Consider the following 13,145-nt stretch of genomic DNA (forward strand, 5'->3'; position numbering starts at 1 on the left):
CTTCTACTGCTTTATCATCCACATGAGGGCCACAGGGGGCACTGTGCCAATCTCAGTTGACAGGGGGATGGGCGGAGTCACACTCTGAGAGGCACAGAGAGGCAAACGTGTATGGGTATGTTAGGGTTAGTGTGTGTGTGTGTGCGTGTGTGTTTATTAAAGTTCAGTGTTCACGTAATGTGTTTCCCTAATTCTTTATCGGTTTTTTATGATGTTTAAAAATAAACGAGTAAAAAATTAAGTGATGAAAAGGTCAATTTCTGTGCCTCGTGAAACCTGTAGGGGGCAGTGACGCAACGTCATGAATTCCCGCTAGAGAGAACGTGACCCGGAAGTGAGTAGGAGCGTTAGCGGGTGTGTTTCCGGGTGACTGATGTGTGAGTTGGCTCGCGGAGCAGATTGTCGGTGTCGAACTGTGCGGGAGCAGAGTGTCAGTGATGCTGGCGTGTGCGGTTCGCTGCGGGTCTCTGCGGCTCTGTCTCACGATGCTGCTGGCTACACTTTCACCTGTGACCGCGTGGGAGGATCTGGAGCTGCTGGACCTGGTGGAGGAAATCCCGCAGACCTTTTACCAGTTTCTGTCCCTGGACCAGGTCTGTGCTAATGTCTGATCGCTAAGTATCTCCATGGCAACGATGTCGCGGCAGGTAGATCGATGATGTTGCTGACAACGAGGCTAAATTAGCATCGGGAGCTGAGTTGGTTACACTTGAATCATGTGTAACTTGCTGATGCAAACAGCTGTGACGTACAGCAGAGGTTTACATGCGGTTGTGACGTCACTGTTGGTGTTGTGGTTAAATCGATCAGTGATCAGCTGACTCATTGATACTGAGGAGGACGTAGAGAAAAAAGAGAAATGATATCGACACAGTCCAAGTGATTTTATTTGGAAAGGCTGTAAGGGGAATCACCCGTGTCCCATCACCCTTGTCTCATGTGTCTCATCACCCTTGTCTCGTGTCTCATCACCCGTTTCTCATGTGTCTCATCACCTGTGTCTCATGTGTCTCATCACCCATGTCTCATATGTCTCAGGACGTGTCTGCAGCAGAGATAAAGAAGGCTTATCGTCGAATGTCTCTCACCCTGCATCCTGACAAGAATAAAGACGAAGATGCTGAGACTCAGTTCAGACAGGTGAGACAAAAACCAGCACAGCTGCTGACCAATCACAGTCCACCACGCACAGCTGCTGACCAATCACAGTCTATGCTCCTCCTCCTTTTCCTTTCAGCTCGTCGCCATTTATGAAGTCCTGAAAGATGAGGAGAGACGACGCAAGTGAGTCACATGATCGCTGTCTTCACACCTGTCTCTGTCCTCACACCTGTCTCTGTCCTCATACCTGTCTTCACAACTCTCTCTGTCCTCACACCTCTCTCTGTCCTCACTCGTGTCTCTGTCCTCACACCTGTCTCTGTCCTCATACCTGTCTCTGTCCTCACACCTGCCTCTGTCCTCACACCTGTCTCTGTCCCCCCACCTGTCTCTGTCCTCACACCTATCCTCATACCTGTCTTCACACCTGTCTCTGTCCTCATATCTGTCTCTGTCCTCACTCCTGTCTCTGTCCTCACACCTGTCTCTGTCTTCACACCTGTCTCTGTCCTGTCTCTGTCCTCACACCTGTCTCTGTCTTCACATCTGTCTGTCCTCACACCTGTCCTCACACCTGTCTCTGTCCTCATACTTGCCTCTGTCTTCACACATGTCTCTGTCCTCACACCTGTCTCTGTCCTCACACCTGTGTCTGTCCTCACACCTGTCTCTGTCCTCATACTTGCCTCTGTCTTCACACATGTCTCTGTCCTCACACCTGTCTCTGTCCCCATACCTGTCTCTGTCCTCACACCAGTCTCTGTCCTCACACCTATCCTCATACCTGTCTCTGTCCTCACACCTGTCTATGTCCTCATACTTGCCTCTCTGTCCTCATACTTGCCTCTGTCTTCACACCTGTCTCTGTCCTCACCTGTCCTCACCTGCCTCACACCTGTCTCTGTCCTCACACCTGCCTCTGTCCTCATACCTGTCTTCCCTCTCTGTCCTCACACCTCTCTCTGTCCTCACACCTGTCCTCATACCTGCCTCACACCTGTCTCTGTCCTCATACCTGTCTCTGTCCACCTGCCTCTGTCCTCACACCTGTCTCTGTCCCCCCACCTGTCTCTGTCCTCACCTATCCTCATACCTGTCTTCACCTGTCTCTGTCCTCATATCTGTCTCTGTCCTCACACCTGTCTCTGTCTTCACACCTGTCTCTGTCCTCACACCTGTCTCTGTCTTCACATCTGTGTCTGTCCTCACACCTGTCTCTGTCCTCATACTTGCCTCTGTCTTCACACATGTCTCTGTCACACCTGTCTCTTCACACCTGTCTCTGTCCTCACACCTGTCTCTGTCCTCACACCTGTCTCTGTCTTCACACCTGTCTCTGTCCTCATACTTGCCTCTGTCTTCACACATGTCTCTGTCCTCACACCTGTCTCTGTCCCCATACCTGTCTCTGTCCTCACAGTCTCTGTCCTTACACCTATCCTCATACCTGTCTCTGTCCTCACACCTGTCTATGTCCTCATACTTGCCTCTCTGTCCTCATACTTGCCTCTGTCTTCACACCTGTCTCTGTCCTCACACCTGTCCTCATACCTGCCTCACACCTGTCTCTGTCCTCACACCTGCCTCTGTCCTCATACCTGTCTCTGTCCTCACACCTATCCTCATACCTGTCTCTGTCCTCACACCTGTCTATGTCCTCACCTGTCCTCATACCTGTCTCTGTCCTCCACACCTGTCTATGTCCTCACACCTGTCCTCATACCTGTCTCTGTCCTCATACCTGTCTCCACCCTGTCTCTGTCCTCACTCCTGTCCTCACACCTGTCTCTGTCTTCACCTGTGTCTGTCCTCACACCTGTGTCTGTCCTCACACCTGTCTCTGTCCTCATACATGTCTCTGTCCTCACACCTGTCTCTGTCTTCACACCTGTCTCTGTCTTCACACCTGTGTCTGTCCTCATACTTGCCTCTGTCTTCACACATGTCTCTGTCCTCACACCTGTCTCTGTCCCCATACCTGTCTCTGTCCTCACACCAGTCTCTGTCCTCACACCTATCCTCATACCTGTCTCTGTCCTCATACCTGTCTGTGTTCTCACACCTGTCTCTGTCCTCATACCTGTCTCTGTCCTCCTGTCTCTGTCCTCCTGTCCTCACCTGTCTCTGTCCTCACACCTGCCTCTGTCCTCATACCTGTCTCTGTCCTCACACCTGTCTTTGTCCTCATACTTGCCTCTCTGTCCTCATCTCTCTCACACCTGTCTCTGTCCTCACACCTGTCCTCATACCTGTCTCTGTCCTCACACCTGTCTATGTCCTCACACCTGTCCTCATACCTGTCTCCACACCTGTCTCTGTCCTCACTCCTGTCCTCACACCTGTCTCTGTCCTCACACCTCTGTCTGTCCTCACACCTGTGTCTGTCCTCACCTGTCTCTGTCCTCACACCTGCGCAGGTACGATGACATCCTGGTGAATGGACTTCCTGACTGGAGACAGCCCGTCTTCTACTACAGACGCGTGAGGAAGATGAGTAACTCTGAGCTAGGGTTCCTGCTCTTCCTCATCCTGACTGTGGGACACTATGCTGTCCTTTGGTCCATCTACCTGGAGAAGCAGCTGGTGAGACTCAGAGACTCAGTCAGATAGAATCTGACATGAGACCTTATGACATGTCCTTGTTTCCAGGATGAGCTGCTCAGTAAAAAGAAAAAAGACAAGAAGAAGAAGCAGAGCTCTAAACCTGCAGAGGAACTCAGGTAAGTCATCCAGGACCACAATGACATGTGACCACGTCCTGCTTTGTTTGTCACGTTTTTGTCTTTTCAGGGTTCATGACCGACCTCACTGGCACGACATTCTCCCTCTGAAACTCAGCATCTGGATCTACCTTTCCATCAAAAACCTGCCCCAGACCATCCAGGTACGAGCTTGTGATGGTCTCAGTTCAGACCTGTTCTCTGGGTCTGAGTGTGGTCCTGGTCTCAGTTCTGATCCTACTCGCCTCGGCACGATTAGGTCGCATCTCCACTTCAAAAAAGTACCTACTTAACGTGGGCGGAGTCATCACTGCACAGCTGAGTGAAACTGCAGTGACTTTGTTTTGCACGCGCACACACACACACACACACACAAGCGACCAGTGACTTTAGACCAGACTCCTGTAGTTGTTGGAGATTAACCCACGTTTTTAGGATTGTTAAGTAGTTAAGTGATCTACAGTTCGGCTTGATTTGTGTGTGGGAAGTCTCTTCCTGTGACGGCAGTCTGACCATTCATCGCATCGTTACCTACTCAGCACGCTTTTGGAACCTCGCCTGACCAGGTACTAAAACTGTACTAGTAGAAACACTACTGAAACCGTGCCGTGGCGTGGCGGGTAGAGCCGGTGGAAATTAGTCCTGGTCCTGATCTCAGTTCAGACCTATCCTCTGCTCCTGGTTTTGGTCTCATTCCTGGTCTCTGTTTTTCAGGAGGTGAAGCAGTTCTATGAAGACCACCAGCGGCTGAAAGAAGAAGCTGAAGCAGAACAGGAACCTGTGACCAGTAAACATCTTAGATCTTCTTCTTCTGCCTTTAATATCAATATCTGATACGAAATCAATGTGGTTTTATTTGATCAAATGTAAGACACGATGAGTGTTTGTCCTCTCAGGAGAGAAAAGGCCAAAGGTCAAAAAGCCAAAGGCGGAGTTTCCAGTTTTTGAGGCATCGCCAGAGAACCTGAACTACCAAGGCTACGACCAGACCTCGTGCATCGAAGAGATTGAAGACCAGATGGATGACTGGCTCCAGGAGCGCAGAGCGCCCAGAAGGAAGGTGACCACAAACCAGACTGGGATAGAAATCTTCAGGGTCCAGATTTCCTCTGGATGACGTGTGTCTCTGTGTTCTCAGGCTGATAACTGGTCGGAGGACGAGCTCAGCCTCCTCAGCAGGTTGATGGTTAAATTTCCAGGAGGAACTCCTGGTCGATGGGAAAAGATTGCTCATGAACTGGGACGATCAGTGTCTGATGTAAGATTTCGGAAACTTCCTGACACTTTAAGTGGAAATCCTCCTTTAAGTGTAACTTAACTCTTCCTTAAATTTGTTTCTGTTGGTTTTCAACAGGTGACAACAAAAGTTAAGCAGGTGAAAGACAACGTGAGCCACACCCCAGGTAAAAATTTCTACTGCTGTCAGGTTCAGGTTTTACTGCCGTCAGTTTCAGGTTCTACTGCTGTCATCTTCAGGTTCTACTTCCGTCAGCTTCAGGTTCTACTTCCGTCAGGTTCAGGTTCTACTTCCGTCAGGTTCAGGTTCTACTGCTGTCAGCTTCAGGTTCTACTGCCGCCAGGTTCTATTGCCGTCAGGTTCAGGTTCTACTGCCATCAGCTTCAGGTTCTACTGCTGTAAGGTTCCGGTTCTACTGCCGTCAGCTTGAGGTTCTACTGCTGTCAGCTTCTGTTTCTACTGCTGTGAGCTTCAGGTTGTACTGCTGTGAGGTTCTGACGTCAGGTTCTACTGCTGTCAGCTTCAGGTTCTACTGCTGTCAGCTGTGAGGTTCTGACGTCAGGTTCTACTGCTGTCAGCTTCAGGTTCTACTGCTGTGAGCATCAGGTACTACTGCAGTCATCTTCAGGTTCTACTGCTGTCGGCTTCTGTTTCTACTGCTGTGAGCTTCAGGTTCTACTGCTGTGAGCTTCAGGTTCTACTGCTTTGAGCTTCAGGTTCTACTGCTGACAGCTGACAGAAGTAGAACCTGACGGCAGTAGAACCTGAAGGCGTTGGGTTTTGCTGTCAGATTTTTCTGTAAACTTGGGGTTCTAATGTAGTATTTGGGGTTTTCTGTGTTTCAGGTTTGGTGAAGCTGTCAGAGCTGAAGAGCTCTCTTCCTGTGAGGTCACTTCCTGTTGCTGACTCTGTGATGACTCAGCAGGTGGGTGGGGCCTGTGAAGAAGTGCAGGAAGAAGGGGAGGTTGCTCCAGCCATACGCCGGAGAAACAGGAAGACAGCAGATGGGGGGGAGGTAAAGGTCAGAGGTCGTCGGCAGAGAGACTTTGATCCTGCAGCTGTGGAGGAGGAGGAGGAGGAGGAGGCGGAGCCTCAGGAGAACAGGGAGAAGGCGGATCCGGCCGCCTGGACTCAGAACCAACAGAAACTGCTGGAACTCGCTCTGCAACAGTTTCCCCGTGGAACTGCAGAACGGTGGGACCGCATCGCTAAGGTGGTTCCTGGGAAAAGCAAGGTGAGGACTGGGAGGACTGTAGGTGGCAGCAACTCTCAAATCAAATCAGGTTTCAGGTCTTTTGTTTGAACTCACTACAGACATTCACAAGAACGATTTATATTAGAGCAAAAGATTTACTAGGAAGTTACAAATATCAAGATTTAGATAAAAGTGAGGTCCAGTACCTCCAGTCTGCTGTAGAAGGTCTGTACAATGCTGGTGACCAGTGATGGTAAAAAATAACATGTTCATGACACAAAGGTTGTATAGTATATTAGTGACAAGTCCATAAGAAGCTTCTGAGAACAAAAAACAATCAAACCGTTAAATCGCTCACCAAAGTAATTGGCGATTTAATTTGTTTATCAACTGATTGGAGATGATTTGATTTATGATTGAAACTTTAAGAAGAAACTGAAGTTTGTAAACCACTCACTCTCCCACACACACACACACACCAAAGTCCAGAGAGAAAATCACAGGAGCTGCTGGTCCTCTGCTGCCTCGTGTGGTCACTCTGTGTCACTGAGGTCAATCTGAACGTTGGATTTCAAACACTGAAGAGACAAAATGAGACATTTGAACTTAGTGATGGAGGCAGCTGTGTGTGTGTGTGTGTGTGTGTGTGTGTGTGTGTTGGGGGGGAGTGGTTTACAAACGTCAGTCTCAGGGAGATAAAGACGTAGACATGGTCGACTTAAAGTGACTTAGTTTTTATTCACTGAGGCTTTAGTTAAGTGGATAAAATGAATGTTTCTCTGCTGGCAGACATGTTGTCACTGAGGTAAACCTAAGGTTTATGATTTTAGACTTAAAACACGCACACACAGGGACAACATAAAAATTCTGAACTGGGGACCTGTTGCTGTGAGGCAACAATGCTAGCCACTTCATAACTGTGCGACTCTCATGTCATCACAGTTGTTCCTTTTAAGACAGATGACATCCGTTTATGACTATTATGACTTGGAATTCAATTATGATCATGTGACCTGACTTCTGTCAGTAAAGGGGGCGGGGCCACTGCCTCCTCACACTGAAGTCATTGTCATCTGCCTACACTAGATGCCGTGACACACACGTAAAGCTTGTGTTTGTTTTTCAGGAGGAGTGTATGATTCGTTACAAGATGTTAGCCGAGCTCGTTCAGAAGAGGAAACAAGCCAAGAGCTGATGACCTTTGACCGCTCTCCATGTGACCTTACAGTGAACGCTCTGATTGGATGAACTTTAAGTGTGATGTGGTGTCTCACCTGCTCAGGTTGACCTCTGACCTCTCAGCTTCATGTGCCTTAGCCTGTCAATCACCTTCTGTTCATTGATCAATAAACAGTATTTATTATTTTTACTGTCAGCTATCACTTAAAGTCTGCGTCCAATGAACGTGAACTGAAGTCACATCTGTGCTCTGATTGGACGATCACATTTGACTCATGACCTGATGTTTATCAATAAATCTGCACTTTGTTTTCATGTGTTTGTCTGATGTCACTGCACTGACGTGTGATATCACTGCGCCGACGTGTGATGTCACTGCACCGACGTGTAATGCCACTACAACACTGATGTCTCCTTGTCCAAAGTCCTGTGTCTCCTGGTCCAGAGTCCTGGGAGCCTGAGGGTTCTGTTCAGCTGTTTCTTGGACTGTGTTCTTCGTAGAATCTGTCTCAGTTTCGGGGACAGACCATAGTTCAGTTATTAATAATAGTTAAACCTGACCAGCTCATCTGGACTGGGTTTGATTCCCTGTTAGGATGTGGTCCAGCTGGACCCTCAGGGACAGTCTTTCATACTAACCAGGGAAACTGCATGAGAAGTGAGCGACTAGTGCACAGAATCTATATACATAGAGTACACATATATATGTGTGTGTGTGTGTGTGTGTATGTGTGTATATATATGTGTGTGTGTATATATACTGTATATGTGTAGTATGTGTGTATATATGTGTATGTGTGTATAGATTCTTGAACAGATTGCTTTATTTTGGACTCTTTACAATCATTGTTTTTGGTTTGATGAATAAAGAGTTCGTTTAAAGGGTTTTGATTTTTGTTCTCCATACTTTTACTCAGTCAGTTCAATGTGAAAGTATAATCATTATAATAATAATCATTTATATTTGACGTTCTGAAACTCATTAATGACAAGTTTTATATTTATGTTTGAGCAAGTACCAAATGAATCAAATGTAGAATTACAGTATCAACAGTATCATCCGCACATGTTAATGTAATGCAAACATAAACTGGTGTCATAGGTTTTATTAGGTCCAGAAATGTTGCATATGTTGTTGTATTTGGTCTGAATCTGTTGATAATAATACAGATAATTAAACAGTATATTATGTTTAATCATCTGTATTATAGATAATAATAAGGATAATTAAACAGTATATTATATTTATTTATCAGATTTTTCGTGATTAAATGTGACGGTTTTGGCTCAACTGAACAATTAACTTATTTGTTCACTTATCTTTTTGTAATTTTCAATTTGAAAAAGAAACATAGGATTAATCGTCACAGGAAGCGACGCTTTTATTTTGAAAATCTACCAGAAGTCTCCAGCTGAGCAGACGATCAAGTCGCGTCAGTTAGCATTAGCTGCCATTTAGCAATAGTCGTCGCTGAAACACGTCTCTGCTGTCGTAAGTATTTGTAACGGTTTCATGAATGTTTGGAAACATGTTGAATGTTTGGAAACATTGTCTCTTTCTTCAGTGATGACGTCAAACTGATGTAATCATGTGTCAAACATTTAGCATCTGAGCTACAAGCTAACAGCTGAGGAGAGCCATGACGTCATTACGTGTTTGTTCCTGTAACTGCTGTTTCTTAATATACATACGTCTGTGTACGTCTGCGTACTTATGTGTATTTCTCTTTACTTCTGTGTACTTCTCTGTACTTCTGTGTATGTCTGTGTACTTCTGTGTATGTCTGTGTACTTCTGTGTATGTCTGTGTACTTCACTGTACGTCTGTGTACTCCTCACGTAGGGTGAAAGGTTATCCGTCCATCACAGGTCATAAGAATAATAATAGTAATAATAATACATTTACTTTTAAGCTCCTTTAGAATTCAAACATGTGTTTTAAGACATTTGTAGTTAGGCTCCGCTTCTGTGGACGATCTGTTCTCACAGTGTCCAGCAGAGGGCAGCTGTACCTCGGCCTGACATATACGTCTGTGTGTCCTCCTCAGGTGTGATGTCATCATGTCCATACAGGTGACACTACAGCAGAGGATCATCACTGCCCAGGTGTTACTGAAGAGGGCAGAGCTTCTGTGTCCGGGTGTGGAGGGTCATCAGAAGCTTTGTGCTAAAGTTCGCGCTGAGCTGCGTTTCCTGCGGAGGGTGGAGGCGGGAGAACTGCAGGTGAAGGAGTCTCACCTCCACAGCACCAACCTGACTCACCTGAGCGCCATCGTGGAGTCGGTGGCTAGCGTGGACGACGTTGCCGCTCTGCTGCACGTCTTTACGTACCAGGACGCTGGCGGCAGCCGCCACACACTAGTGGTGGATGTGGTGGCTAACAACGGAAACACCTGGGTGAAGGCGGTGGGGAGGAAGGCGGAGGCTCTGCACAACATCTGGCAGGGGCGGGGCCAGTATGGAGACAAGAGCATCATCACGCAGGCGGAGGACTTCCTACTTGCTAGCCGCCAGCACCCGCTTCATTACCGCCACCCGCAGGTTGTCTTCGCCTTCTACAACGGCGTTTCCTGCTCCATGGCTGACTGCCTCAGAGACATGGGCGTGTCTGTGCGCGGGGACATCGTAGCTGTCAACACGGTGGAGGCGGAGTCAGACGGCGGTGACAGCGAGGAGGAGGAGCAGGAGGAGGACGGGGAGGAGGCCGCGGAAGATGGCGACGACCCGCAGATGGCGGCGTCTGAGCCGACGCACGTGGACCGCAGCACGGTGGTGGCCAGTCTGCAGTTTCCTGTCCAGGTGCAGGTGGAGGAGTGTCGGCGGGTGAACCTCGATATCACCACGCTCATCACGTACGTGTCGTCGCTGAGTCACGGTCGCTGTCACTTCACCTTCAAGGAGGCGGTGCTGACGGAGCAGGCCGCTCAGGAGCGCCGCCTGCAGGTGCTGCCGCAGCTCAGCGCTTTCATGGCGGGGAAGGAGCTGTTTGTCTGTCGCGCCGCCACCACTGACTTCCAGCTGATCCTGGACACGCTGGGTGGGCCAGGAGAGAAGGAGCGTGCTCAGAAGCTGCTGTCCAGCCTCCACATTGTTGAAGACCAAGTGTCAGAGCGCACTGTGCGTCTCACGCCCAGTGCCAAGATCAACAAGCGCTCGCTCGCCATCTTCGGTACGGGAGACTCGCTCAAAGCCGTCACCATGACAGCAAACAGCCGCTTTGTTCGGGCAGCAGCCAATCAAGGCGTCCGATACAGTGTGTTCATCCACCAACCGCGAGCTTTGACCGAGGGCAAGGAGTGGAGGGCCATGCCCACCTGAGTCCAGCAGACTTCCTGTGCACATGTAAATAAAGAGTTTGAGTCACTTCCTGTTCCTTTCATTTGTTACAGTGGCCGTTTCTCAATATCCATACTTGTGCGTACTTGTGCGTACTTGCGTACTCCCGTACTTGTGAAAACGTCATCAGCCTCAGTCCAAGTGCTGTTCCAATTCTCAAGTAAGCGAACAGCGAGGACGGTTCTCAAACCCGGAAGTGTTCTCGCTCCGCCCATGTTTACCAAGTATGCATCGGAGGTGACTTAAGCGTACTTGGGATGGCCATGTATCCCAGAATACGTTTCGGCGGAGCATAGCAGCAGATAATAGAAATATAAATCTGAAATAAATATTTTTCTGTGTCCCTGAACACAGTTTTAAGATCATTTGAGGCGAGAAATTAGTCTTTTAGAATTCAAATATGTGGTTTGTGTATGAAGATATGACGTATTTATAGTTTGGCAGCGACGTTTGTCGGAGGTGATCAGCTCCGCCTCTGTGGGCGCTCGGCACTCACTGTGCCCGGCACAGAGCAGCGTTACCTCGGCCTGTCCTGATGAAATGATCCGCTGGCTCAGACGTCGCTGTCATTAGATGCTCGGTGTGATCCATAGATTTGTTGTTAACGTGTTATTTTGATTTTAATGAAAACGTTTTGACCTGACGGTTTGAAAGTTTGTATATTATTAATTTTTTTTAAATTTCAACTTTGAATGTTAGATTTATATTAAAGTCGCACGATCATTGTATCTGTACTTAAATATAATATGTAAATATTAGCTATGTAGAGTAGTATATATTTGTACACATCATATATATATATATATACACTACACTACACTATTCAATGCTGTACTCTATCTATTTTCCACATTGTATTATTTGTATTGTATATTTTAATAGAAATAAATTAATAAATGAAGTTAAATATTTAAAATGTAAAAATAATAACAACATATATATGCATTTATTAAAAGTATTTCATATGTTCATTGATCAACACCCTAGGTGGCGCTAATGAGGCTGCAGCACTTGGCGCCAGCCACCATTCAAACAGCAGAACAATACATACATACTTGCATACTTGAGTATTGAGAAACAACCACATACTTGTGTACTCCCGTACTTGGCAAGTATATACTCCCAGCTTACTTCTCAAGTATATACTTCCCAAGTAAGCAAGTACATACTTGCTAACTTGAGTATTGAGAAACGGCCAGTGTCACATCACCATCAGTGGGCGGGGCTACACACAGGTCAGTGGCCGTTTCTCAATACTCAAGTTAGCAAGTATGTACTTGCTTACTTGGGAAGTATATACTTGAGAAGTAAGCTGGGAGTATATACTTGCCAAGTACGGGAGTACACAAGTATGTGGTTGTTTCTCAATACTCAAGTATGCAAGTATGTATGTATTGTTCTGCTGTTTGAATTGTGGCTGGCGCCAAGTGCTGCAGCCTCATTACCGCCACCTACGGTGTTGATCAATGAACATATGAAATGCTTTTAATAAATGCATATATATGTTGTTATTATTTTTACATTTTAAATATTTAACTTCATTTATTAATTTATTTCTATTAAAATATACAATATAAATAATATAATGTGGAAAATAGATATATTACAGCATTGTAGAGTAGTATATATATACATATATATATATATATTTATATATATATATGACGTGTACAAATATATACTACTCTACATAGCTAATATTTACATATTATATTTAAGTACAGATACAATGACCGTGCGACTTTAATATAACTCTAACTTTGAAAGTTGAAATTTAAAAAAAATTTATGATGTACAAACTTTCAAACCGTCAGGTCAAAACGTCTCCATTAAAATCAAAATAACACGTCAACAACAAATCTATGGATCACACCGAGCATGTAATGACAGCGACGTCTGAGCAAGCGGATCATTTCATCAGGACAGGCCGAGGTAACACTGCTCTGTGCCGGGCACAGTGAGCGCCGAACGCCCACAGAGGTGGAGCTGATCACCTCCGACAAACATCGCTGCCAAACTATAAATACGTCATATCTTCATACACAAACCACATATTTGAATTCTAAAAGACTCGTTTCTCGCCTCAAATGATCTTAAAACTTTGTTCCGGGACACAGAAAAATATTTATTTCAGATTTATATTTCTATTATCTGCCGCTATACTCCGCCGAAATGTATTCTGGGATACATGGCCATCCCAAGTACGCTTAAGTCACCTCTGATGCATACTTGGTAAACATGGGCGGAGCGAGAACACTTCCGGGTTTGAGAACCGTCCTCGCTGTTCGCTTACTTGAGAATTGGAACAGCACTAGGACTGAGGCTGATGACGTTTTCACAAGTACGGGAGTACGCAAGTACGCACAAGTACGCACAA

The 13,145-nt window shown here is 46.5% G+C and overlaps 2 protein-coding genes across 4 annotated transcripts; both read left to right on the forward strand.

Moving 5' to 3' along the window:
• The first annotated feature begins 342 nt into the window (after positions 1–342).
• dnajc1 (DnaJ (Hsp40) homolog, subfamily C, member 1) lies at positions 343–7,747 on the forward strand. 3 transcript variants are annotated; one of them, XM_044015112.1, is made up of 12 exons: positions 344–593; positions 1,039–1,140; positions 1,238–1,284; positions 3,519–3,684; positions 3,751–3,821; positions 3,892–3,985; positions 4,536–4,608; positions 4,718–4,881; positions 4,960–5,079; positions 5,176–5,224; positions 5,579–5,664; positions 5,904–5,972. In XM_044015112.1, the coding sequence occupies exons 1-12, from the start codon at positions 438–440 to the stop codon at positions 5,910–5,912; spliced, it is 1,137 nt and encodes a 378-aa protein (XP_043871047.1). In that variant the 5' UTR covers positions 344–437; the 3' UTR covers positions 5,913–5,972. The 3 variants fall into 3 exon arrangements, with proteins under 3 accessions (XP_043871046.1, XP_043871047.1, XP_043871045.1); XM_044015110.1 differs by lacking the exon at positions 5,579–5,664 and adding an exon at positions 7,380–7,747 and having other exon boundaries at positions 347–593; positions 5,904–6,292; XM_044015111.1 differs by lacking the exons at positions 5,579–5,664; positions 5,904–5,972 and adding an exon at positions 5,298–5,571 and having other exon boundaries at positions 343–593.
• Positions 7,748–8,836: 1,089 nt separating this feature from the next.
• On the forward strand, positions 8,837–10,795 carry cunh7orf25 (chromosome unknown C7orf25 homolog). The gene is made up of 2 exons (XM_044015109.1): positions 8,837–8,924; positions 9,481–10,795. The coding sequence occupies exon 2, from the start codon at positions 9,494–9,496 to the stop codon at positions 10,748–10,750; it is 1,257 nt and encodes a 418-aa protein (XP_043871044.1). The 5' UTR covers positions 8,837–8,924; positions 9,481–9,493; the 3' UTR covers positions 10,751–10,795.
• The last annotated feature ends 2,350 nt before the right edge of the window (positions 10,796–13,145 follow it).

The sequence above is a fragment of the Solea senegalensis genome, unplaced genomic scaffold (genome assembly GCF_019176455.1).
Source record: "Solea senegalensis isolate Sse05_10M unplaced genomic scaffold, IFAPA_SoseM_1 scf7180000012856, whole genome shotgun sequence".
Lineage (NCBI taxonomy): Eukaryota > Metazoa > Chordata > Actinopteri > Pleuronectiformes > Soleidae > Solea > Solea senegalensis.

Coding starts and splice junctions, on each gene's coding strand:
- cunh7orf25 (XM_044015109.1), top strand. CDS start 9,494: ATGTCCATACAGGTGACACTACAGCAGAGGATCATCACTGCCCAGGTG.
- dnajc1 (XM_044015110.1), top strand. CDS start 438: ATGCTGGCGTGTGCGGTTCGCTGCGGGTCTCTGCGGCTCTGTCTCACG. Junction 594..1,038: donor AGTTTCTGTCCCTGGACCAG/GTCTGTGCTAAT, acceptor CATATGTCTCAG/GACGTGTCTGCAGCAGAGAT. Junction 1,285..3,518: donor GATGAGGAGAGACGACGCAA/GTGAGTCACATG, acceptor ACACCTGCGCAG/GTACGATGACATCCTGGTGA.